Source organism: Pelobates fuscus, chromosome 4 (assembly GCF_036172605.1).
Source record: "Pelobates fuscus isolate aPelFus1 chromosome 4, aPelFus1.pri, whole genome shotgun sequence".
NCBI lineage: Eukaryota > Metazoa > Chordata > Amphibia > Anura > Pelobatidae > Pelobates > Pelobates fuscus.
The window spans coordinates 88,136,421-88,163,879 of record NC_086320.1 but is presented as its reverse complement, the minus strand read 5'-3'; the positions used below and the strand labels follow the sequence as shown (position 1 = coordinate 88,163,879).

At 44.7% G+C, this 27,459-nt stretch overlaps 1 protein-coding gene across 1 annotated transcript in view; it reads left to right on the top strand.

Moving 5' to 3' along the window:
• The window catches only part of RAB2A (RAB2A, member RAS oncogene family), a 70,823-nt gene that overhangs the window by 29,168 nt on the left and 14,196 nt on the right, over window positions 1–27,459 (top strand). Inside the window, exons 3-6 of the mRNA XM_063451370.1 lie at window positions 4,386–4,453; window positions 11,431–11,513; window positions 12,854–12,946; window positions 20,855–20,966. Coding sequence (XP_063307440.1) covers window positions 4,386–4,453; window positions 11,431–11,513; window positions 12,854–12,946; window positions 20,855–20,966 — 356 coding nt within the window. The remainder of the gene's footprint in view (window positions 1–4,385; window positions 4,454–11,430; window positions 11,514–12,853; window positions 12,947–20,854; window positions 20,967–27,459) is intronic.

Below are 27,459 nucleotides of genomic sequence, written 5' to 3'. Positions count from 1 at the left end.
GCTTGAAGAGACACCCTTAAATTACGGTGGAACAAACCTATATAACTCAAATTCAAGGTTGTGTTTTGGTTCAGAATGTGTTCAATTACCTCCATCATTACAGACACTCCAGGCACCAAAACATCATCTAAATTAAGTGGTTATGGTGCCAGGAGGCCAGTGGAGGCACTCTCAAACGGTTTAACCCCAAAGTTGCCTCCAGCGGCAGTGTCCAGCGGCATATTCAGAAAGAGTAGAGGTCTGCTGGGCAGGGGAGCTGCTGATTGGCTGTGAGCGGTCATCTGACGCTCTCAGCCAATCAGTGACTCCCTGTTCACAAAATTGGCTTGGAAAGAAATGTACCTTTCTCAAGCTAGTTTAGTGAATGGGGGGTCACTAATTGGCTCAGAGCGTCAGTAACCGCTCTCGGCAAATCAGTGCCGACCTTGCCTGGTAGCACTCTGCGCTTCCTGAATCTGAAAAATTGCCTGGAGGGAGTGAAGATTGGAGCTGGAGGCAACTGTGGATTTAAACTTTTAGAGAACCGTTTAACCATTTGAGGTAAGAGTGCCTCCAGGGGCCTCCTGGCACCATAACAACTTAATTTAGATGAAGTTGTTTTGGTGCTTGGAGTGAGAGGTGTATTAGATTTTTTTTATTTTATTTTTACAAAATAGGAAAGTGCAATGTGCCTGTATTCCTGTCAAATTTCTTCCTATTTACTTCAGTTCTGTTGTGGTTACAGACAGTGAAGACATTAGACATATCATGAAAAAGAGGATAAGTCTTTAAATTTTATTTTGTTATTGTGGACTAGATGTGGCAAACATGTCTATTGTTAAAGCTTGTACTTTATAAATATGTCTGGTGCCCCATATTCCTGCAATGTAGGTCATGCACTCGTGGTGCCTGATCAGTGAGCCCAGTCTCCTTGGTAACAAGTGGGTTTAGTTCTAGTCTATTGGAAGTAGGCTGAATGAGTGCACAGTAATATGAGAATTTTCCCTGTAACCACAGATGCCTGGTGGCAACAGGTCATAGCCTGAGAGGGAAGAACATGTGATAAGGTAGCAGCTAATGGTGGAGACTTACATTGACAAACAGCTGTAGTAAGCAGACTGCAATGTAAAGTGTAGATTTCAGTGGAATAAAGGGTATGCCTGTCCCACTGTAACTTTACAGAAAGGCATATCGTGAATAAACAAAAGGCATCTTTGCACTTTTACCAATGGACCTGTGTATTTTTGATGTTTGTTTTTGTGCAGCCTTTTAGTAATATGCACATTTGGCATAGATCAGGTTTTTTGATACAGAATTTCTACATGCCATTCACACCTAGCATTGAGATACAAAAGCATGTCTCATTCTGGTCTTGCTACCAGGTAAAATGTGTGATGAACTTTCAGATATAACCATTGACACTTTGGACCGATTTAGATAAGGCCTGTCTGCAGTTTCCTCCCCCTTGTGCCTTGTTGTTGTAGCTAAAAACCCCTTATTGAAATTCCATGTCAGCATATTACAATATTAACCAATCTGTTAATCTAGGTATCTCTGTACATAGTGGAGTAGTCTTTCGGGTTTCAGTTACCTTTAGCACAGACACATTAACTCTTTTTTTAATGTTTTTGTTGCTTTGGTTACTGCAATCTGATCTTCACTGTCACAGGTTGATACAATAATGTACGAGTCAATGATGTATAACATTCACACAGTCTTTATTTGCATCTCCATTTATATCTTCACCCGAAATCCTTTTTGGTAAATGTTTGCAAATCTGATTGCTTTTATTTTGACTCAAATGTGCATTTTTTTAAAAAAAAAAATAGTTTGCATCAACTCTTGATACCTTTTATGTTTGTTTATGGTGAAAGAGCATAAGAAGGGAGGAAGCATATAAAGGATATAGATATGGTAGTGGGGAGGTGGAGGAATGAGTAGTGGATAGAGCGAGAGGGGAAGAAGGTGGAGTAGGAAGGACAGGGGAAGTAGGAAGAGGAGAAGGTGGAGTAGAGGGAGGAGTAGAAAGAGGAGGGAGGAGTAAGAGCAGGAAGAAGGAGTAGGAGGAGGAGAAGGTGGAGTAGAGGGAGGAGTAGGAGGAATAGAGGAGAAGTAGGAGGAGAGAGGAGAAGGTGGAGTAGAAGGAGAAAGTGGAGTAGAGGGAGGAGTAGGAGGAGGAGAATATCAGATAATAACAAATAAACATCATTAATTGGATTAAATGTTAAGTGGCTATGTCAGTGTCCACCCATCAATATTATTAATTGGCTCAGGGATTTGAGTGACTAGCTAGGTGTCCTCCCACCGGGAGGTGGTATTGTTCTGGACACGGGTGTGGACAGATGGCTCAAGCGCCATCTCTCTCAGCATGAGGCTTACTCGGTGGGAAGGGGGGCTTGAGCGTCATTTTGGGCAGTTAGTGATGTCAGACTCGTGGTCAGGTGCAAGGTTCTTTTTATGAATAGAACATTTCATTAGTAGTGTTCTCATGGCCTTCAGATTATACTATGTTGCAAATTACAGGAGATTCAGCAATTCCGGGGTTAGTCATATCTTTATAGAAAATACAGTCTCTATTCATTATACTAAATGCTGTTAGGAAATTCTGTCATGTAATGTAGACAAAATGGAGGGTCTGTCATAATGTGAGGTTATGTGAGATTAAAATGGAGTTAGTACAATAATTCAATACAGGTGCAATAATGTTTAAATAATTCTACATCAGTGGCTGCTTCATATTGTAAGCAATGTGTCAAATAGTTTATTACCCCAATTTATTATATATCTGTTTAAAAGTGGGACTTTGAATTTTAGAGTGCCTGTTCCTATTTAATTTCAAGTATTTGGTTTAATCATTTTGTGCCATTGAAATTTATCGTGCAGGCTATTTTAATATATGGTCCTTGTGTCCTTAAGCCTTAATCACATGCTATGTTATGCTGTACTGTTTTGTAGTCTGTTTACATTAGGGATGTGCATGGGCAAAATATTCGGTTTGGCATTCTGAAATTCAGCACTTCGGGAACTTGGCTCGGCATTCCGAAATTCGGCGGTTCGGCAGTTCAGTTTGTGACTTTGGATATGTTCTCTTGCAGCCGCTTAGTAGAAAACTCCCTAATTCCCACAGTATTGGGGCGCTATCTACCAAAAAGGCTGAAAGACCTAAATTATTCTTTCAGTCAAATTTACTAATACTAAGTAAAGATTACTTAGTATTAGTAAATTCTGCCCCTGCCCACTATACCGCAAGTAGGGGGCATGTCTATTAATCGGTGAGCAGCCTGTGACTGCTCACTGTAAAAAAAAAAAGAAAAGAAAAGTGCCCTAATGTCCGGCCCCCACCACTGAGCGGCCCTAAATTAGAATGGGGGAGGGGCGGTGGGGACCTATTGTCCTCCCCCCTTCCCCACCCCTCAGTGGGTTGGGGCCCTAAATACCAATAAGGGGGGGACCTATTGTCCTCCCCCATGGCCCCCACCCCTGAGACACACGATAGGTTCTTCCCCATTGTCATCCAGGGGGGGACACTTGGGGGTTTTCTTTTTTGTTTTTTTAGCAGTTAGCAGCCACAGGCTGCTCACTGTTTACTAGACATGCCCCTACTCGTGGTATAGCGAGTAGGGGCAGAGTTTACTAAGTAATTTTTACTTAGTATTAGTAATATTGTCTGAAAGACCAATTTAGGTCTTTCAGCCTTTTGGAAGATAGTAGTTATCTACTTATTCATTCCCATCCATTGAACGTATTACTTGATTATTGTAAGTGTTGCAAATGCTTACAGCTGAATCCTAGCTATGTGTGTATACTTTTTATTTAAACTGGTATACAGTGTAACATTCTTCCACTGGGTATATTAGTACTTCTGCAATTCTGTGCTTCGGCTATTCGGCAAATCCGAAATCTGGCTCTTCGGACATTCGGTTCTTCAAGACTTCAGTTTGGCACTTCGGTAATTCGGCTATTCGGAAGTATCAAGCGAAACAAAATTGCACATGTCTAGTTTACATTGTTCAAATGTAATTTAAGCCTTTATATTGGGTTATTACTGGCTTGTGCCCTCTAGTGGTTTATGCATAAAATAAGCAGAGCTCTTATGAAAGATATTGGCATTGTTAAAATTGGGACACTGTATTTTTAATACCAGAGTGGAGTGATACAGTCTGCTATATTTGTTGAAAACATATGTTTTGTGTTTATTTGCTATGGTATATTGATGTATCCATACCTCATTTTACTTTTGCTTCAGCAATTTGATTATAAATGCTTTTATTTGAACATTACACCTATTTATAAAGAGTTATCCTGGCTTATATTGACCTTTCATAGGTAAATACAAATAAACTGTTTACTTATGTTTTGAAATGTAAAAACTTTGACTAATGTTTAACATATTCTCCTGTTTTTAGGTGTAGAATTTGGTGCTCGGATGATAACAATTGATGGCAAGCAAATTAAACTTCAGATATGGGACACTGTAAGTAACATTCAGGTCAAACTATATATGAACAAACACTACTGAAGACTATGGCATTCTTGCCACAATTTGACCTATTCTTAAGGGAACATTCCATTGAATATTATTTATAAAATGTTTAGTAGATATACCCCCAAAGAAAGCATTAAAGGGACACTGTAGTCACTTTTAACAGTTACATCTAATTGAAGTTGTTATAGTGCCTGCAGTCATACACCCAAAACCCAATATTGATCTAATTTTAAGCCACAACTTAAAGCCCAATGGTCATGAGAGCTGGGAATCTTACTTTCCGACTCTTGTGCCGTAACTTAACATTACAATGATTTTCTATGGAGGAATCATAGGCCCATCGCGGCATGAGCCTACTTACCCCAGTACTCTGGGGAGACTTGGATTGGCCCATCATCCTGGAAGCATACCTCCAAGACTATATCACTCGGGGGAGGTTGCAGCAGCGCTGAAGGAAACTCTTCACTGGAGAAAAAGTGAATCATTCATTTAATTTATTTTTTGTACACATGATAAGGGATGCAAAATAAGGGGCACCAGGACTGTAGCTTTAGAAATCCATATATGTATTCCTAACACTACAGTGTTCCTATAATGTATTTTTTTCCTGAATATTTTCTTTGGTAGTATATTATTATTATTATTATTATTATTATTATTATTATTATTATTATTATTATTATTATTATTATTAAAGAACCCGCTTGCAAAAGCTACATACTTACAATCTGTACCAGGGAGTTGACCAGAGGCTTCTCATGAGAAGCTGCCTTGCTGGAGTCACAACCTCACACACGTTTGTAGCTTTCCAGTGCAATGAGTTGTAGTACAGTTCATTGAGAAAGCGGGAGCCATTTCTTCCCCAATTTATTAAAGTGTTGATTTTCTATTGAAATCGGCACTTTCATAAACAGTAAAAAACAAATAGACTCCAGACATAAATTTCATTAGCAAGCTGAAGTGATTGTGTCTGGAGTCGTTTAATATCATGCCATAGGGAATATCAAACTTTTTAAGGTGATCTGTCTCCTTTCAAAAGTGATTTAAAGGCACACCGTTTTTACATATTCTCCGCACTAATAAATGCTATACAGTTTAAAATGTTAAACTTGCATATTCTCAGTATTGGTTCCCTTTTTGTGCTTAGTTTGCATTTTTATTGGCTACTCATACAGAGTTGTGATTGGAATTGTTAGTGTTTCGCTCTGTGGTTAATTTAAAGCGGAATCCCCAATGAAATTGTATGAAACACAGAGAAACAAAGATGCCTAGCAAAAAATAAATTTCCCAAATAGTTTTACTCAGATATTCCTTGAATACATTTGGATTTTGCACTAGTTTGACCCAGGTTCTGGTGAATAAAGACAACTGTCCAGGGCATACTTGAAAACGAGAGACATCTCAATGTATCCTTCCTGGTAAAACATTTTATAAATAAATATACAGTATTATTGTTACACAAATCTATTGTAAGAGGATAAGGTAGAAATATTAATATACTCCATTTGCATGTTGCATGTTATGAGCACCAATCAGTCACTGGTAAGAATCATGCAAAATGTTATTTATTTTCCCATCTTAGTGACACTACTTTTGTGTGTGTTGCAAACTTAGTATATGTCCCTAGGGTGTGTTCTACACACATACACACAGCAGTTAGAATTTCAGTGGAGCATCATGGGTAGATTTAATGTACGACCAGCTCATTGACTGTTGCTGTACTGGAGGATGGATTTGTCAGGCTATATATATATAGTCTTATTGTATTCCTCTGCAGCTGTGAGGTTGCCAACAATCTAAGGCAGATCCCCACAAATATGTAATACAGTGTAGATTTTTGGGGAACTAAAGCTGTGTGCACTTGATCACAGACTTCCATTTTTCCTGCTTTTTATATAATGTTGCTGTTGTCTGCATCTGCTGGTAATTTTTTGAACATTCGAAATGGACTGAGATGACGTTCAAGCAGTGTAGCAGCTATGATAGCCGTCAATGATTTTTTTTTTTTTTTTTTTTTTACTCTTCTGGTTTTAGTATAAACAGATTAAAAATGGAAAATATGGCCAAATGAAATGTCGGGTCTCTGAATGTCTGGCTGCTGCTTCCGATAGAATGGATAGAATCTGCATCCTTGGCCTTCCAACAACCTTTACACCAGCAGATGGTGGGCGTAAAGATGTCATTCATCATTTATTTACAATGGGCTTTATTTATTCTAGTGTCAACAGCTGCCCCAGGGAGCGGGTTATTGAATTCAAATGCGCAGCTCTGGGTTATTTGCTTCCTTTCAGATTTGTCTTCAGAGCTCCGTTGCTAGGCGTCCTTTCTGTTCTCTAATAATGTTTCATGTATTGTGAAGCCATTCAGTAAATTGGGATGTCAGGGATTGCCAAAGAAGGTTTTTAGAGGCCTACTTGTTCCTAGAAAAATTTTTTTACACTGCGTATGTGTCGATCCTTTTCATCATTACTGTGGTCATATTACACTCTTCCTGAAAAGCAAACAAACACCATTTCATACCACTTGAGGTTAAAATTTTGTGTGATCCCTGGTAGTTTCAAAAAGAAAATTTTAAAAGTGCTATTAAAAGGAACTTTGGCTTTAATGGATACACCTTTCAAGAGATGGCTTTCATACCAGCCTTTTCTCTTTGTAGAAATAAAAATGTGTTGTTTGGAGACTGAACACATTGAAAAATAACTACATTCAAGCGCCTATTCAATGTATGCTGCAATTCTGCAAGGACCAGATAGTGAACATTTAGACCTAGCTTGTAGCTGAATCTGAAAAACTGGAGGGGTGTATGATATATATTTCACACAGGGTTAAACATTTTTACTCTCCTGCTACTAGCCATTAAGCAGTGAAAATGAAGTTTATGGCGAATGTGCCTGTAAAGATCCTTAGTGCTGCTTTGGATACTAACAATTAGGAATGGACTGTCTCAGTTTGTTCTAGCCTGTCCATTCAACTATCATGCTGATCGCACATCTTGTCCATCATAAGGCATGCAAATAGGTTGCTTTCTATTTCTGTAAATATCTTTGGTAACAAGAAAATGGCATCAATGGCTAATTTGTCTAATACAGTTGTACAGTTTTGGGAAATACAACCTATATGCAAAATGGATAGCTCTAGATGTATATTGCAAAGTATAGAATTTGAGTCCATCTTGCAAATACCCATTTAGCACTGCTAGTTCTGCTTTTACGGTAACGTTACCTGTACAACACACAGAGCGAGGCCAGTATAATGCAAGTTAATCGCAAATGGGTTGTGTTGCTTGCCTTAGAAGTAACAGCCAAAACCATGTATTGACCATTTATCATCTTTCTTGTTAATTAACCTGAGACCAGATGTAGAAAAATATTTATCAATGCAAAACAAGCTCTTTTCTGTTCCATAGTGCTAAATGGTGAGAAATATTGTATTGGTCTCTGAGGTTAAGCACTTTAGTTAGCCCTTTGCCTAAGAATATCACCTGTTTACCTTTATGGATCTCCTCTATAGTGTCTTTATTAGTGGTGTCTCCTATGTTTGCTTTGGCCCATGTGCTGTGAGCATGCAAGCTTGTCAAAGTTCAAGTAGATGCTCCTTTTAGGACAGAAAGAGATGATCAACTCTTCTCAGGGAAAAGGGAATGTCGTGCCTGTAATAAAATGGATGCAAGTACCATAATTAGGAGATGTCCCCGCCTAATGTCCTCCTCAATAATGACTATTTTGGCCCTATGCACCGCTTTGTAATTCTGTAATCTTTTTTTAAAATTATGTTGAAAACGAATATAATCTGTTTGTCTAGCGCGCTTTCTAGAGGACAATGTTGTCAGCATTGGTGTTAAACAGTAATCAAATGAAATATTCCGAGATCTGTATATAAAATTGCCCCAGGGGAGGCGGAGCTTGAACGCCGAAGCGAACGGACGCCAGCAAAGGGAGCTCCGAGCCTTACACGGAGAAAAAGCCTGAAATACCCCCTCCTCTGTGCCCCAACTGGCAAGCAAACACCCCAAGACCTCATGGAGAGAAAGGGGAAGAAAACGATACCACACAAGCCCACCTCGGGACTTACGATAGGGGAGATGTGGAGGCAAGCATGTGGTGCCTCCGAATCCAACATGGCGGCTCTGCACGGCGGGTGCTCGGATTTCTCCGAGGACATATCCAAGGAGGAGGGATACTCACAGCCTCTTCAACCACCACAGAAGGCAAAACAAAGCGGCATGGGAACAGACACGGAGCCGATCACTACAGCGGTCCTGAAGGCGTTATTAGCGGACCTGAAAGGCAGCATCCACGAGGATGTCACAGCGCTCCACGCAGACTTGAAAGGCCTGACAGGACGCATCTCCAAACTAGAGGGCTCCTCACAATACCAGGCCCAGAGTGTCACTGCACTGTAACACACCGTACAAGCCCTGCAACAGCAGAACCAGCAATATGAATACCGCCTCGCGGCGATTGAGGACGCCAGGCGAGCTTCAAACATCAAGATCAGGGGAGTCCGAGAGGAAATCCTGGAGGCCGAACTGCCTAAACTTATGATGCGCCTGATACCAGCAGTGCTACCACAAAGACAGACCACAACAATCACCCCAGCGGAGGTCTTTAGAGTCCCTAAACCAAAAAGTGCACCAGACACGGCTACGAGGGATGTCATTCTGACCCTCGTCAACAACAGAGAGAAAGTGGCGATTCTGTCTTCCCTCCGGGGCAAAACCCCCTTTCGCTTTGAAAATATGGACCTTTCATTTTACACAGACCTGTCATCTGGCACCCTAACCTGGCGCAGGTCGCTCAGACCAATCACCTCAATGCTCCGAGCCCACAGGATTGACTACCGCTGGCGGTCCTCTAGGGCACTGACGGTCCAGCGAGGATCCAACATGCTTACCCTTCAGGACATTCGGGACGCACCGGCCTTCCTGCAGGCCCTGGACCTGCCTCAAGACTCGCTGCCCCAAGCGGAAATGGACGACAACGGTTCCCCAAACAGCACCCATGTTTGGGACCCAGACCGGATCGCCCCATTCATCCCCCAAAGCTCCACGCCGGACAAATATGCAACAATTACGTCCTAAAGGCACAGAGACCCCCCCAACGGAGTCTAGGACCTGCCGCTTGGCCCCGGTAAGGACACGGTACACATCACCCTAACACCCCGACCACTGCCGGTCAACCTCTAGCCGGGAACGGTACAGACAAGCAGGACACCAGAGACCCAATGATACAGACCACAGACCCCTAACACCAACGAAAAATCCCCCGATCCCGGGCAACACTGTGTCCTCGCCCCAACGAGACCAGGTGGGCAGACCAATGTCGAGACTCTGGAGACTTTTGGGCACTCACCACAACTCTTTTAATGTAAATTTTTATTTTTTACTTTTAACTTTCTGGTTCTTATTCTGCAACCCATCAGCTAGGATTAGCCTGTATGCATGCTTAATTTGTTCCTGTAGGCATCGAGAACCAGACCTCACATTATCACATGACCCGAACATGTCTATGTATCTATGTACCAATATATGGCTGCTTAACTTGAGTGCCCTCATTTGCCCCCATTCACTACCATTGTGGCTCTCATGACCTACACTTGTTTATATTGATGCCCCGGTCAGTAGTTTGCATGTCTACAGTTTATAGCAGGTACACTTACTGTAAAGTTGAACTTAGTCTCTGATTAGAGCACTAGCTCTCCACCAGGCACGGCCTCAGGGGCCGTAGCATGACATATACTGTTGAATGAGGGGTCTTGGTTTAGTTTATCGTATTTTCGTTTATGCTTAAAAATGTAAACGTATGCCAATAGCTTCTGTTTATGCTTTAATGATGACACAACTACACTCCACACTACTGGCAGCAACGTTTACTCAACCAACGTACATACTGACATTAAGGCATTAGCTCATTATTTTCAATGCACCTGAATATAACTGAGCCTGTCCCTAGTTGAAAACCCACATCTTACCTACCAGACGCAACAACTCAGCGTACAAAGGCGACAGGCGTAACAGTTAACTGCAGTGAACGCTTGGTAGCATTATTTCTCGCCCTTTATATTACCTTATGTCTACAGCATGTCCTCATCCACCTATTACCAAGCGTGCGACAAAGGTTCATATTACCTGCGATTTACGGCAGTAAACCATAAATTTACGGCAGTAAACCATAAATGCGTTAAGCCCACGCTGCCATCAGTACAAATCCTAGACTAATCAAACATTAACAATCACAGACAGACACAACTCATATATTGTTATTGAGTAACAGTTGCCTCTTGTGTGGCATTATATTATTATTTGTATTTATACATTTCCACCATCTTACAGATCCAGATTGTCTTTTGGTCTAAAATATTTCTGGATTTACTATTCTTATGTTTTTGCTTTGTGTTCTCATTTTAGGATTTAATTCATAAGATTAGTGAAGCTAGTATCATCAGGAAAAAACAGGCCACATCAGCACGTTAACAAAGAGTTAGGAAAGCACATTCCAAAATGGCTCCTCAACTTGCCTGGCTCTTTGATGTTATCAGATCCATCCCTTAGTTGAATAAGCCTCTAGAAGCTGTATTGTGCTATTCTGAGGCATTCGTTTTGACAAACTTACACCACCTGGAGGATCTTATTCCTAGACTACAGCTGTTGAAAATTTGTTTTTAAAAGCGAAATGAAAAGCGATTTTAAGTTTAGTTTTGCATTTTTGTCCAAGTGAAAAGTTGTAGTGCATTTCATTCCTTTAATTGCTAAACATATCACACATTAACATTGTTCTTAAACTGAAAACGGACCAGGGAATTTCAAATTCTAGGATATAATACATTAAGTGGAAAAAATATCCAGTTTTACCATTTTTAGCCTAAAATGTTCAAGTCTAGTTTTAGTGAATAATCCTTACTTACTGAATGAAATATTGCAGTGCTCAAACTTGTTGATGACTTAGTTTTTTTTTTATCTCCCACAGGCTGGCCAGGAGTCCTTCCGTTCGATCACACGGTCATACTACAGAGGTGCTGCGGGGGCTTTATTAGTTTACGATATTACAAGGTAAGAGTTCTGAATCAAAGGACCAATAAACAATATGAAATTCTTAGGATCAGTGAACAAATTATGTTGGCTTCACTACCCAGTGTTGTTGGGTTCTGTGCTTCATTTCACACAAACACTGCTTGAGTACTCACTGCTTGCTACCCCTTACATCGTTGGTTCAGGGAATGAACAATGTCTACCCAGTATGCATTTATTGGAAGAGAATAAGAAATACACTCCTTAATGAGAACCAAAATTATGCTTTTGTTCATCTAACTATGGGAATAGTCTAGATTTGTCTGTTCCAGAAATTTATATTTTCCGATCATGTGGCACAAAACAATAGAGAATTTAGCCAGATCTGCTTATGATCTGATGATGGCAGTTCAGGTCAAGCATTGCAGACAAGAAACAGAGGTTCTTAGGTAGCAATCTTTCACCGTCTTACAGCATAGTGGCTGTTTTTGTTGCTATGTGAATCTTTGTCTCTACAATCTAAAACATGTTGATAGAGATTGCGTGGAGGGGCTGTAGGGTACTGAACCAAACACTGTAACTGTACAAATTCTAAAACACAAGTGTTACTGTTATCGTTGCTTTAAAGCTAAGATAATATAATATTCATCCATACAATATCCTCTAGTTTTTGTACTGTTGTGACAAAACATGATATACTACGAGTCTTGATAAGGGTTCCATGATGAGGATTGAAATGTTGGCTGCTGTGCTGAAGGAATACTCCAAGCACCATGACCATTTCCTTAAATTTGAAGTAGTCATATTGCATGGGGGTCTGTATGTGCAACGTTTATACATGAAATGCTACACATACAGAGATGAGTCTCTGTGCCTCAAGAGGTGTAACTCCACCTCTTACTGCATCATTCGGCATTATTAACCTAGCCAAGCTAGCTGATGCCAATCCTGACACCTCTCCGTCCCCTCCATGCTGCCCATTTATTCCCCTCAGTCCTCCTTGACAGGGAGTACTTGGCTTCGATGCTGTAAAAGAGTTTTGGCTTTCTTTATTTTTAGTGAGGAGGGGGGATCTCTACAGCAAGTGTTACTCTAAACAAAAAACAACTATGTTTCAAAAAATTGGATTTGATTTTGTTTTTGTTTTTTGAGAGAAACTTTTTAACAGTGATGTCACCATCCGTGCAGTATTCAGTAAACATGATTTGCCTTTTTACCAGTTGCCAGCAGGTCATGACTCATTTTCATTTAAGGTAGCCTAGGCCACAGCAACTGAAGCAACAAATATCTCTCAAGAATCACTCAAGAATTTATAAAAATGAATTTTAAGTATTGGTTGAATAAAAACAAATCTTTATTTTTTATTTTTTTCCTCTGTGTAGGAGAGACACATTCAATCATTTGACGACCTGGCTTGAAGATGCTCGCCAACACTCAAATTCAAATATGGTGATTATGCTTATTGCCAACAAGAGGTAAACAATTATGCTTTTTATTTATTTTTATAGCTAGTCAGTGGAACCACATTAGGTTTTTGGTTCCTGAAAGTGAAAATGATTCAGTTCTCTTAAAATGTATTTTTCCATGATTTTTACTATTCTCTTTACTTATCCCCACTATTTAACAAATATGTTTATTTTAGGTCTGGAAAATATAATTAAATGTAGAAATCAACAAATCTATCCTGCAGTTAAGCTCCTTTCACCTTGAAAAAAAATGTATTTTTTGTTCTCATCGTTTGCATTGTGTGACTGAATGTTTAAAGGAACACTTTAGGCACCATAGCAACTTAATCTCAAAGTAGGTATGGTGCTTTTAGGACATTGGGGCCATCCTTTAATATTAAGGTGTTTAACCATTCTTAAATCACCGTCTTCTCAATGGGAATCTAGTGATAAGCGGCGACTGTCAGCAGACAGAGAGGGACAAAATGGGCACTTTCTACACCTTTGGATTAAACCTTTTGTAAACTGTATAACTACTTAACATAAGGCGACACACAGGACCTCCAGGCGCCATTGCAACTTCATTGAGAAAAGGTTAACATGTTATGGGGGATATCCATAGTTTTTGTTTGAATTTCCAGAAAAAAAGACAATTCAGCTTTAAAGAGAGACTGCCATGTTTTTTTTGTTTTCCTTATGCCACTTGAATTTTATAATCCTTGCCTTTATTTATATGTATTATCCATGTGCGTGTGTGTGTGTGTGAGGGTGCTGTCCGTGTGTGTGTGAGGGTGCTGTCCGTGTGTGTGTGAGGGTGCTGTCCGTGTGTGTGTGTGTGAGGGTGCTGTCCGTGTGTGTGTGTGTGAGGGTGCTGTCCGTGTGTGTGTGAGGGTGCTGTCCGTGTGTGTGTGTGTGTGTGTGTGAGGGTGCTGTCCGTGTGTGTGTGTGGGTGCTGTCCGTGTGTGTGTGTGTGTGTGTGAGGGTGCTGTCCGTGTGTGTGTGTGTGAGGGTGCTGTCCGTGTGTGTGTGTGTGAGGGTGCTGTCCGTGTGTGTGTGAGGGTGCTGTCCGTGTGTGTGTGAGGGTGCTGTCCGTGTGTGTGTGAGGGTGCTGTCCGTGTGTGTGTGTGAGGGTGCTGTCCGTGTGTGTGTGTGAGGGTGCTGTCCGTGTGTGTGTGTGTGTGAGGGTGCTGTGTGTGTGTGTGTGTGAGGGTGCTGTGTGTGTGTGTGGGGGGGGTGCTGTCCGTGTGTGTGTGGGGGGGTGCTGTCCGTGTGTGGGGGGGGGTGCTGTCCGTGTGTGGGGGGGTGCTGTCCGTGTGTGTGTGGGGGGGGTGCTGTCCGTGTGTGTGTGGGGGGGGTGCTGTCCGTGTGTGTGTGGGGGGGGTGCTGTCCGTGTGTGTGTGGGGGGGGTGCTGTCCGTGTGTGTGTGTGGGGGGGGTTCTGTCCGTGTGTGTGTGGGGGGGTGCTGTCCGTGTGTGTGTGGGGGGGTGCTGTCCGTGTGTGTGTGGGGGGGGGTGCTGTCCGTGTGTGTGTGGGGGGGGGTGCTGTCCGTGTGTGTGTGGGGGGGGGTGCTGTCCGTGTGTGTGGGTGCTGTCCGTGTGTGTGTGTGTGAGGGTGCTGTCCGTGTGTGAGGGTGCTGTCCGTGTGTGTGTGTGGGTGCTGTCCGTGTGTGTGAGGGTGCTGTCCGTGTGTGTGTGAGGGTGCTGTCCATGTGTGTGTGAGGGTGCTGTCCGTGTGTGTGTGTGTGTGTGTGTGTGCTGTCCGTCCGTGTGTGTGTGTGTGAGGGTGCTGTCCGTCCGTGTGTGTGTGTGTGAGGGTGCTGTCCGTCCGTGTGTGTGTGTGTGAGGGTGCTGTCCGTGTGTGTGTGTGTGTGTGTGTGTGAGGGTGCTGTCCGTGTGTGTGTGTGTGTATGAGGGTGCTGTCCGTGTGTGTGTGTGTGTGTGTGAGGGTGCTGTGTGTGTGTGTGTGTGAGGGTGCTGTCCGTGTGTGTGTGTGTGTGTGAGGGTGCTGTCCGTGTGTGTGTGTGAGGGTGCTGTCCGTGTGTGAGGGTGAGGGTGCTGTCCGTGTGTGTGTGTGAGGGTGCTGTCCGTGTGTGTGTGTGAGGGTGCTGTCCGTGTGTGTGTGTGAGGGTGCTGTCCGTGTGTGTGTGTGAGGGTGCTGTCCGTGTGTGTGTGAGGGTGCTGTCCGTGTGTGTGTGAGGGTGCTGTCCGTGTGTGTGTGTGTGTGCGCTGTCCGTCCGTGTGTGTGTGTGAGGGTGGTGTGTGTGTGTGTGTGTGTGTGTGAGGGTGCTGTCCGTGTGTCTGTGTGTGAGGGTGCTGTCCGTGTGTGTGTGTGTGTGAGGGTGCTGTCCGTGTGTGTGTGTGTGTGAGGGTGCTGTCCGTGTGTGTGTGTGTGTGTGTGTGTGTGAGGGTGCTGTCCGTGTGTCTGTGTGTGTGTATGAGGGTGCTGTCCGTGTGTCTGTGTGTGTGTATGAGGGTGCTGTCCGTGTGTGTGTATGAGGGTGCTGTCCGTGTGTGTGTGTGAGGGTGCTGTCCGTGTGTGTGTGTGAGGGTGCTGTCCGTGTGTGTGTGTGAGGGTGCTGTCCGTGTGTGTGTGTGAGGGTGCTGTCCGTGTGTGTGTGTGAGGGTGCTGTCCGTGTGTGTGTGTGAGGGTGCTGTCTGTGTGGGGGGGGTGCTGTCCGTGTGTGTGGGGGGGGTGCTGTCCGTGTGGGGGGGGTGCTGTCCGTGTGGGGGGGGTGCTGTCCGTGTGGGGGGGGGTGCTGTCCGTGTGGGGGGGGGTGCTGTCCGTGTGGGGGGGGGTGCTGTCCGTGTGGGGGGGGTGCTGTCCGTGTGGGGGGGGGGGTGCTGTCCGTGTGGGGGGGGGTGCTGTCTGTGTGTGTGTGGGGTGGGTGCTGTCTGTGTGTGTGTGGGGTGGGTGCTGTCTGTGTGTGTGTGGGGTGGGTGCTGTCTGTGTGTGTGTGGGGTGGGTGCTGTCCGTGTGTGGGGGGGGGGGTGCTGTCCGTGTGTGAGGGTGCTGTCCGTGTGTGTGTGTGCTGTCCGTCCGTGTGTGGGTGAGGGTGGTGTGTGTGTGTGTGTGAGGGTGCTGTCCGTGTGTGTGTGTGTGTGAGGGTGCTGTCCGTGTGTGTGTGTGTGTGAGGGTGCTGTCCGTGTGTGTGTGTGTGTGAGGGTGCTGTCCGTGTGTGTGTGTGTGTGTGAGGGTGCTGTCCGTGTGTGTGTGTGTGAGGGTGCTGTCCGTGTGTGTGTGAGGGTGCTGTCCGTGTGTGTGTGCTGTCCGTGTGTGAGTGCTGTCCGTGTGTGTGTGTGTGAGGGTGCTGTCCGTGTGTGTGTGTGTGTGAGGGTGCTGTCCGTGTGTGTGTGTGAGGGTGCTGTCCGTGTGTGTGTGTGAGGGTGCTGTCCGTGTGTGTGTGAGGGTGCTGTCCGTGTGTGTGTGTGAGGGTGCTGTCTGTCCGTGTGTGTGTGAGGGTGCTGTCTGTCCGTGTGTGTGTGTGTGTGAGGGTGCTGGCTGTCCGTGTGAGGGTGCTGTCCGTGTGTTTGTGTGTGGGTGCTGTCCGTGTGTGTGTGTGTGAGGGTGCTGTCCGTGTGTGTGTGTGTGTGAGGGTGCTGTCCGTGTGTGTGTGTGTGTGTGTGAGGGTGCTGTCCGTGTGTGTGTGTGAGGGTGCTGTCCGTGTGTGTGTGTGAGGGTGCTGTCCGTGTGTGTGTGTGTGTGAGGGTGCTGTCCGTGTGTGTGTGTGAGGGTGCTGTCCGTGTGTGTGTGTGAGGGTGCTGTCCGTGTGTGTGTGTGAGGGTGCTGTCCGTGTGTGTGTGTGAGGGTGCTGTCCGTGTGTGTGTGTGTGAGGGTGCTGTCCGTGTGTGTGTGTGTGAGGGTGCTGTCCGTGTGTGTGTGTGAGGGTGCTGTCCGTGTGTGTGTGTGAGGGTGCTGTCCGTGTGTGTGTGTGAGGGTGCTGTCCGTGTGTGTGTGTGAGGGTGCTGTCCGTGTGTGTGTGTGAGGGTGCTGTCCGTGTGTGTGTGTGTGAGGGTGCTGTCCGTGTGTGTGTGTGTGAGGGTGCTGTCCGTGTGTGTGTGAGGGTGCTGTCCGTGTGTGTGTGTGAGGGTGCTGTCCGTGTGTGTGTGTGAGGGTGCTGTCCGTGTGTGTGTGTGTGTGAGGGTGCTGTCCGTGTGTGTGTGTGTGTGTGTGAGGGTGCTGTCCGTGTGTGTGTGTGTGTGTGAGGGTGCTGTCCGTGTGTGTGTGTGTGTGTGAGGGTGCTGTCCGTGTGTGTGTGTGTGAGGGTGCTGTCCGTGTGTGTGTGTGTGAGGGTGCTGTCCGTGTGTGTGTGTGTGAGGGTGCTGTCCGTGTGTGTGTGAGGGTGCTGTCCGTGTGTGTGTGGGTGCTGTCCGTGTGTGTGAGGGTGCTGTCCGTGTGTGTGTGTGAGGGTGCTGTCCGTGTGTGTGTGTGTGGGGGGGGTGCTGTCCGTGTGTGTGTGGGGGGGTGCTGTCCGTGTGTGTGGGGGGGGGTGCTGTCCGTGTGTGTGTGGGGGGGGTGCTGTCCGTGTGGGGGGGGTGCTGTCCGTGTGTGTGGGGGGGGTGCTGTCCGTGTGTGTGGGGGGTGCTGTCCGTGTGTGTGTGGGGTGCTGTCCGTGTGTGTGTGGGGGGGGTGCTGTCCGTGTGTGTGTGTGGGGGGGGGTGCTGTCCGTGTGTGTGTGTGTGTGAGGGTGCTGTCCGTGTGTGTGTGTGTGAGGGTGCTGTCCGTGTGAGGGTGCTGTCCGTGTGTGTGTGTGTGTGAGGGTGCTGTCCGTGTGTGTGTGAGGGTGCTGTCCGTGTGTGTGTGAGGGTGCTGTCCGTGTGTGTGTGAGGGTGCTGTCCGTGTGTGTGTGAGGGTGCTGTCCGTGTGTGTGTGAGGGTGCTGTCCATGTGTGTGTGTGTGTGTGTGCTGTCCGTCCGTGTGTGTGTGTGTGTGAGGGTGCTGTCCGTCCGTGTGAGGGTGCTGTCCGTCCGTGTGTGTGAGGGTGCTGTCCGTGTGTGTGTGTGTGAGGGTGCTGTCCGTGTGTGTATGAGGGTGCTGTCCGTGTGTGTGTGTGTGTGTGTGTGTGTGTGTGTGAGGGTGCTGTCCGTGTGTGTGTGTGTGTGAGGGTGCTGTCCGTGTGTGTGTGTGTGTGAGGGTGCTGTCCGTGTGTGTGTGTGTGTGAGGGTGCTGTCCGTGTGTGTGTGTGTGAGGGTGCTGTCCGTGTGTGTGTGTGAGGGTGCTGTCCGTGTGTGTGTGTGAGGGTGCTGTCCGTGTGTGTGTGTGAGGGTGCTGTCCGTGTGTGTGTGTGTGTGTGTGTGTGTGCGCTGTCCGTCCGTGTGTGTGTGTGTGCTGTCCGTCCGTGTGTGAGGGTGGTGTGTGTGTGTGTGTGTGTGTGTGTGTGTGTGAGGGTGCTGTCCGTGTGTGTGTGTGTGTGTGTGGGTGCTGTCCGTGTGTGTGTGTGTGGGTGCTGTCCGTGTGTGTGTGTGTGTGTGCTGTCCGTGTGTGTGTGTGTGTGTGCTGTCCGTGTGTGTGTGTGTGTGTGAGGGTGCTGTCCGTGTGTGTATGAGGGTGCTGTCCGTGTGTGTATGAGGGTGCTGTCCGTGTGTGTGTGTGAGGGTGCTGTCCGTGTGTTTGTGTGTGGGGGGGTGCTGTCCGTGTGTGTGGGGGGGGTGCTGTGTGGGGGGGGGGTGCTGTCCGTGTGTGTGGGGGGGGGGGTGCTGTCCGTGTGTGTGTGTGGGGGGGGTGCTGTCCGTGTGTGTGTGAGGGTGCTGTCCGTGTGTGTGTGAGGGTGCTGTCCGTGAGGGTGCTGTCCGTGTGTGTGTGTGAGGGTGCTGTCCATGTGTGTGTGTGTGTGTGTGTGCTGTCCGTCCGTGTGTGTGTGAGGGTGGTGTGTGAGGGTGCTGTCCGTGTGTGTGTGTGAGGGTGCTGTCCGTGTGTGTGTGTGTGTGTGAGGGTGCTGTCCGTGTGTGTGAGGGTGCTGTCCGTGTGTGTGAGGGTGCTGTCCGTGTGTGTGTGTGTGAGGGTGCTGTCCGTGTGTGTGTGTGTGAGGGTGCTGTCCGTGTGTGTGTGTGTGTGAGGGTGCTGTCCGTGTGTGTGTGTGTGAGGGTGCTGTCCGTGTGTGTGTGTGTGTGTGTGAGGGTGCTGTCTGTCCGTGTGTGTGTGTGAGGGTGCTGTCTGTCCGTGTGTGTGTGTGAGGGTGCTGTCCGTGTGTGTGTGAGGGTGCTGTCCGTGTGTGTGTGTGTGGGTGCTGTCCGTGTGTGTGTGTGTGTGGGTGCTGTCCGTGTGTGTGTGTGTGGGTGCTGTCCGTGTGTGTGTGTGTGTGTGCTGTCCGTGTGTGTGTGTGTGTGTGTGTGAGGGTGCTGTCCGTGTGTGTGAGGGTGCTGTCCGTGTGTGTGAGGGTGCTGTCCGTGTGTGTGAGGGTGCTGTCCGTGTGTGTGTGAGGGTGCTGTCCGTGTGTGTGTGAGGGTGCTGTCCGTGTGTGTGTGAGGGTGCTGTCCGTGTGTGTGTGAGGGTGCTGTCCGTGTGTGAGGGTGCTGTCCGTGTGTGAGGGTGCTGTCCGTGTGTGAGGGTGCTGTCCGTGTGTGAGGGTGCTGTCCGTGTGTGAGGGTGCTGTCCGTGTGTGAGGGTGCTGTCCGTGTGTGAGGGTGCTGTCCGTGTGTGAGGGTGCTGTCCGTGTGTGAGGGTGCTGTCCGTGTGTGAGGGTGCTGTCCGTGTGTGAGGGTGCTGTCCGTGTGTGAGGGTGCTGTCCGTGTGTGAGGGTGCTGTCCGTGTGTGAGGGTGCTGTCCGTGTGTGAGGGTGCTGTCCGTGTGTGTGGGTGCTGTCCGTGTGTGAGGGTGCTGTCCGTGTGTGAGGGTGCTGTCCGTGTGTATGTGTGAGGGTGCTGTCCGTGTGTATGTGTGAGGGTGCTGTCCGTGTGTGTGTGAGGGTGCTGTCCGTGTGTGTGTGAGGGTGCTGTCCGTGTGTGTGTGAGGGTGCTGTCCGTGTGTGTGTGAGGGTGCTGTCCGTGTGTGTGAGGGTGCTGTCCGTGTGTGTGTGAGGGTGCTGTCCGTGTGTGTGTGAGGGTGCTGTCCGTGTGTGTGTGTGAGGGTGCTGTCCGTGTGGGTGCTGTGTGTGTGTGTGTGTGAGGGTGCTGTCCGTGTGGGTGCGTGTGAGGGTGCTGTCCGTGTGTGTGTGTGTGAGGGTGCTGTCCGTGTGTGTGTGTGTGAGGGTGCTGTCAGTGTGTGAGGGTGCTGTCAGTGTGTGATCCCTTTGTGTTCCAAGCATCATTCTGATTCTCGCTTCGACGTGACCTCCTCTCCTTGTTAGGTCGCGTCACATCATATCCGGTTCTCAGCAATTTATTTATATTTATTTTCTTACATAATCCTTATTGTTAGATGGCCCTAATCTCGATAAACACAAAAAGGTAAATTACACCAAGTACCAACAAATGTCATTGAAAGTCAGAGAACCACCAATGCATCTTTTTGTACAAGCTTTCTAAAGTGACCATCACTTCAAGACCAATTCGTTTTATTAGAGAATTGTATTGGCTAGGAAATGTTGATGTCAGAGATACTCGTGTAATGCAAGTTTGTTCTTTGTTGTATTTAGTTTGAAAGCCTGTTACTAACTAAAGAAACTTTGAGATATTTCAAAACATGCCAATGATTTAAGTAATCTTTGTTTGCAAGAAACCTCTACATTAAGTAAGACCCTATCATTAAATTGTTGTCCGCAATTCTAAAATATAGCAATTGTTTATACTGTCCCAATTAATTCTGCTGTACAGTGCTAAAATATTGGCAGATAAAGATAGAGTAGGTTTTGAACCATACCCTCATGTTTGCAGTGTTCATCCATATAAAAAGCCAAAGAGAAATTCACCTCATGATTTAAAATAAAATGGAAGACATTTTTTGTTTTGTTTATTTTCCTGAGCATACCGTTCTTTTTAAAATATATATGCATTTATCTTACAGTGATTTAGAATCAAGGAGGGAAGTAAAAAAGGAAGAGGGGGAAGCATTTGCTAGGGAACATGGTCTCGTGTTCATGGAAACTTCGGCAAAAACAGCTTCCAACGTGGAGGAGGTAAAACACACTTTGTTATTATGTTATTAAGATATATGACTTTCATAGATAGATACATTACATGGCACCAATGTGTCACTAGTTAATTTGCAGGACATGTGCGGAGATATTTTACTTTCATTTATTTACACGTACAATCTATGAGTCCTAAAATTTATACTACTAATCCACATTCTGTTGTCTGACATGTATTTTAATCCAATATGCAGAAATGCAATACTTGTCTATGGAACTTCAAACAGGTGCGGTAAAGTCCTAAATCAAAACTTTCGTTCTAAAAGCTAAATTATCTGATGTACATTTAGGTAGTCCTCCTTATACACTTTATACATTTTTTACCAGTAATCTTGGATCCGACGGTGAGTGAAATGCCAATTGTTCCCTCACATATCTCTGCACTGCCAGTCTACTGTATTTTAACTTACGCCAACATCTGGGGATCTTAATTTGCCAAGGCCTGCAGTCGTATACAAATTATATTTTAAGGACTGCAGTGATTGAATGACTTATTTTTCTGTGAACCTAAAAATAAATTTTCTGATTTCTTCAGTACCCTTATATGCCAATGCATTTTCTGATTACAGCTTCAGAGTCTCAGGATCTGTTTAATGCAAAATCCTGACAGACTGTTATATCCTTGCCCTTGAGTGCTTTATGGAGGACACAGGCTATATTTCCTTATCAATCTTGAGGTTATTAGTTTGAGTTAAACAAGCTTTCTTGCACTTTTGGTAGGCACCACATGACCTCTTTGACATGTACTTTATCAAATAAATTATATACATAATCAATATACTTCAGCAAAATCCTATTGATGGTCCTAGTGTTACATTTAATCTTCATCTTGTGTCACTTTGCTACAGTTTCTAGTTCTTTTGATATATTGACTGGATGCACCCAGTCACAAGTAATGATCACAATTACCTCATAACCAAGTACAATTAGTGTCTTGTCGCCTGATATGATAACGAGTTGGAATTGTAACCCTGTCTCATGCATGGCTCACATGGGTATTGCTGCTTAGAAGAAACCATCAGATGAGATGAGGAAAGGTTCAACTTGAGAGAAGAAATAGTGAAAACAAAATGTGAACAAAATAAAACCAAACCAAATGAAAAGAAATAAAACGAATATCCTCTTTATCGATAATGGGATGTTTTCGAGTTTGTAAAGGAATTTATTGTGAGCATGCTTTTAATGTTCGCAAATAACAGAACAAAAATTTTGTGCGATAATCGTTTGCCTCAATGTTACTGTACTGTGTGTGAGGCTAGCCAGGTTTATTTACAAAAGTGAGAACTGAAAGTGAATTTCAAATTTAAGGCCAGAATATCAGAAATAAAAGCATTGCTGACAGTGAATTGTTCTAGATTAGCTATTTTTTTTTTTTTTAATTCTTTATTTTTGTTGTGCACAATAGTAACAAGTAACCCTGGTGCGCCACAACAGCGACATCAGGATAGGTTGGAAAACATTTGCAATACAGGTTGTGACATAATTTAGTCAGGCACATATTTTAGGTTATTAGGATTATTATTTCAACAGTGTAGTTATCGCTTGTGGAACTATAAAGCATTATTAAAACAATTTTGAGAACAGTTCGCTTGGAACAGTGCAATAAATGTTGTACCAAAATGCTAATTAGTAGCTCAGGCTATTGCGATTAGACTATTTGGCTGCTGGGTATGTGGTAACATGCTAGTCTGCTGCACCTTAACTACAAGTGGACACAAAGGTGATTATAAATCGCAGATGAGAGCTTAGACTATCTGGTCCTGAACTAAACAAAAAATAACGAGAGGTAGTCTATGGCATACTTTACGGCATCTCTGTGTAGCTAGGCTATATGTTTGGCTAGCATTGTCCACTTAAAACACTTAGTCCATGCAGTGATATTTATATTTGCGAGGTATGGGTAGTCCATATGTCGATGGTTGTTGCCGGCTGTGAATGTGCCCTCTAGATGCAAGTGTGGCATGTTCACTTGAGAGGCACAGAGGTAGGCTTGTCAGCCGATGCCCTGTGCATGGACGTGTCTCTTGTCGTCAGCGTTGGTCTCCTTGAAGGCGTCCCTTAACTGGGGCCCAGCTCCGGTCGTGTTCAGTGGGGTGTTCAGCCGTGCGGCTTCCCGGTTTGCAGCTGTGACTTGGAGGGATGGAGGTGAGCTTTGCTGGACGCCGGTTCCCGGAGCTGGTGAGTAGCTTATGTGGGAGGCTGGTTTGGTAGTCTCGTTCTAGTGAGTGGGGACCAATGTGGTCGCTCCTGCAGCATGGTGGCGTTTTCCGCCCACGCTCGTCGGTGTTTGCAGGGTCTGGCTGCTGTACTGGTTGCTTGTAGTGGATACCTATAATGGCGCCGTCGGGTCACTGGACGGATCCATGTGGCCACTAGTTTCACCGCCAGACGGTAAGCCATTCCACGGTTGCTCAGCATGGTCCAGAGGCTCGCGCAGAATCGGTCGATTCCCCCAGGGGGTTCGAGGTTGGTTGAGCATGTGTGCTTCGTTTTTGGGGCCTTCGCTGGGTGGCCATCTTAGCTGCTTCCCAGTGACCCGATGAGTGCAGGTGCTGTTCCGGCTGTGTAGGACAGTCACTTGTGTAGTTGATTCGCTTGTATCCTTCAAAACGCCACGGTGTGCAGAATTTGTAATGAGCTTTCACCAAGCCAAGAACTGACTGATTCATGCAGTACTTTCTATATCAGGGATAGGCAACATTTAGCACTCCAGATGTTGTGGACTACATCTACCTTAATGCTCCTACAGCCAAAATGCTGACAAAGCATCCAGGAGATGTAGTCAACATCTGAATTGCGGAATGTTGCCTATCTCTGTTCTTCTATGCCACTGGTTTTATGGGCTAACCAATGGTTTCTAGGCGTTGTAGTTAAATTTTCATCTGCTCCTGAAGAAAGCTAAGAGCTGAAGTACAAATTCTAAAAAAACTATTCAAGACATCATGTACAGCAAAAAGATAATATTACAGGGTGGAAGGAAGGAGAAGTAAGGGTGACTTTATAGAGCAATATGTTTAAGTGCTAATTAATATTTTCAAAAAGTTAAGATTGAGAAAATGAAACATCTAACATAACTAATTTAATCCACCTATTGCACTAAGGACACATTGATGTGTGTGCCTCTTTAAGCCAATCCCTACCCAGCCAACAGGGCTAGAGCCCCTCGTTCCCACCCAGCCCCAAGATTACAACCTCTCCTCTATCCAACCCCAGACGATTAGAGGGTTGCAGCCTCTCTTCCTGCCCAGCCCACATGTTTCAGCTGCTCCCACAGTATAGCTGCTTACTACATGCTTGACATATTAACAAGTGATTATTTTAAAGTTCACATTGTAAATCTTTGTAACTTTGAAGCCGTTTAGCATGGATGGTATATTGTGCAAGACAAAATATGAATTTAGATATTTTAAAATTAGAAAAAAATAATTAACAAAACCAACCCTTAATTGCAAGTGGCATTCAATTAATTAGCTACTCAGAAACTTTACGCTTCCTTACCTTTTAATTTTTTTTTCTCCTTTTTCTACAAGGGAGGCTTGGGAAGGAATGTAGAAAGTCAGCCAGCTTAGCAGGATCCCCCATCAACATGACAGCTGAAGATTAATTAGCAGCTCAGCAATAATGGAGATACATCCTCTCTCCCATCTTAAGCTTTGGATAGCAGATTTATCACTAGACGACAAGACACAGGAGGTCCTTTCTAAAAAGATTTCTACCCTAGCAATACTATACCACTCAAATATCATAAAATATGTCTCTATGGGGAATTTGAGACACTGATACTCCAGACAGTTTATTTATTTTTGTATTAAAAGGTTACTCCAAGCATGTTACCCACTGTAGTAGTTATAATACCAGAAGTACCCTGGCCCAGTTGCCCTGTAGGAGCAAATATTTGAGAATGCAGTGTAGCTCCTAAAATCAGCTAAATGTAATAAAGTTGCCACAGGCGGGAGTGATCCAAATGTCTTAAATTGCTTTAAAAAAGGTTTGATGTTTTACATCTGGTAGTCTATCTTTTGGTCACCTTTTAGTAGTTCAAACATTTAAATGGACATTCCAGGCACCCAGTCCACTTCTGCCCATTGAAGTGGTCTGGGTGCCAACTCCCACCGCCCTCAACCCTGCAAGTGCAATTATTGCAGTTTTTATAAACTGCAATAATTACCTTGCAGGGTTAAGTCCTCCTCTAGTGGCTATCAGACAGCCACTAGAGGGACTTCCATGTTCATAGAACACGAAAAGTGTTTTAAACGATACTGGACGTCCTCACGCTATGCATGAGGACCTACAGCGTTGTGGGAATCCTCATAGGAAAGCATTGCGGAGCGTGGGCGGAGGCTACCCAGCACCGAGGGACATCGGCACTGGATGCAGGTAAGTCACTGAAGGAGTTTTAACCCATTCTGCAACATGGGATGGGGGGTGGAGGGGAGAGGGGTACTGCAGGGTCCTGCAGTGCCCGGAAAACGGATGTTTTCCTGGCACTGGAGAGTCCCTTTAACTGGAAAGGTATTTAGCACACATGTAATTTAAAATCCATTCTTCCCTGTACACTGTCTTTCTTGACTTGTTTGATCATAATGCACACTTTTTTTAAATAGAAGTCTTAAACTTTAGGAGAATGCATAATACTTTTCTCTTGCTCATAACCATTGTTAAGAAAATTGATGGTCACTTTATATAAATAGTACCTTCTGTGCAGCCATGCATTGTGTATGGACATGTTTTAATTGTAGGACAACCAGTGCATCACAAGTGAGTTCAACACGGTCTTGTAGAAGAAGAATTTAGTGATACAAAGTAAAACCATGTTAAAATACATGCTGTGGGAACACATTGTTAGACGTGTGTATCAGAAACTGTTGCAATATTCCATAACAACATTCTAGCATACCTACTGCATGGTAGACTTATATGATACATACAACCTTTTGTCTGGGGATTCCTATGAGACACTCTTAGTAATGCTGTAATTGGCAAATTATATTTTTAAATACGGTTCCAATATGCATGATATTTAAAAGGTCTGTGCCAAGTATTTACTGACCTTTCTTACTGATTTTTCTTCCCAAAATGCCTACACTTCTGCTGTATTCTTGTTGATGCAGTTTGGTGCTAACAGAAACTATGAAGAAAAACTCTATAATTAAACTATCACATTGTGAAATGTGTGCCTCTGTCACAAGAGAGAGCCTATTGTTCTGAGGTACATTACAGTTGTCTCTCTAACCTTTTCTCTCTGATTAATATGTTAAACGAAAAGGAGCACTTTGACAATTGACCTAGAAAAATTGGATCTTAATAAAGCGTCCCTCCTGAGAAGTAAAGACCTGAACTAAGAGTTGATTTGAAGAGATTGCATTCTGATAATGCTGTTTAAAGTCTTAGTATGCCCCTTCATATAATACCTACAGCCTTTAATCTGGTATTTATGGTCACAGTTTCAGAAATGTAAATGCCCTAAACTCTAATTTAGAAAATATGTAGTGTACACATCTTGCAAATGTTGTTTATAAAGTAAAAATCAATTTACAAAGGAAAGCTATGGGGTAAAAATACCCATCTGTTTTTGTTGTTGTTGTTTTGTTTAATGCATTAAAAAAATACTTTAACATTTATTTTTATTTCTTTTAAATGGCAAAATAAAAGATTAATTCGCCTTTAAAAGCTTGTTTTTAGTGGCTCTAAATGTTGGTGGTGATTATCAGTGGAGAAAACACTCAATGAATAACATTACACAGGTAAATCCCAGAAAGATCCATTCTTTCGGACATAGCTTAAAAGGAATTTGATTCGTTCATGCCAGTGGAAACACATTTGTGCACAAATCTTGAAAATGCTACATATAAATATGACAGTGCTATGTTTCAATTTTTCCACAAGGTGGCAGTATGATACACTAAAGCAGGATTGTGTCTGTCCAGTTGAAGAGTCCTGTTTTTAAAAAAAAAAAAAAAAAAAAAAAAAAAGGAGCCAGGTTTCAATGTCAAAAATACCATTCTTAAAGGGACACTATAGTCACCAGAAACACTACAACTTAATGTAGTTGTTTTTGTTTCTATAATCTGTCCCTGCACACTTTTCAATGTAAACCCTGCCTTTTCAGAGAAAAGGCAGTATTTACATTGCTGCCTTGTAACACTTCTAGTGACAGTCACTCAGGTGGCCTCTGGAGTGCATCCTGGGTCACTGCTGTTACGTCTAGCATCTCCATGCCCTGCATCAATGTATCTCTATGAGGAGATGCTTATTGACACAGCATGGCGTTTTGCCCCATATGCGCAATATCCTCCCAATGCTTTCCTATGGGAAAGCATTGGATTGGCTGAGATAATCAAGATTGATGATCGCAGTCATGGAGGCAGGGCCAACTGCGTCAAGATCAGTTTATAAAATGTAAAAAACACCCACATATTTTTTAAATGTTTTCAATAATATTTAAGCTTCTGTACCCCCTTACATAAAATTAATACAT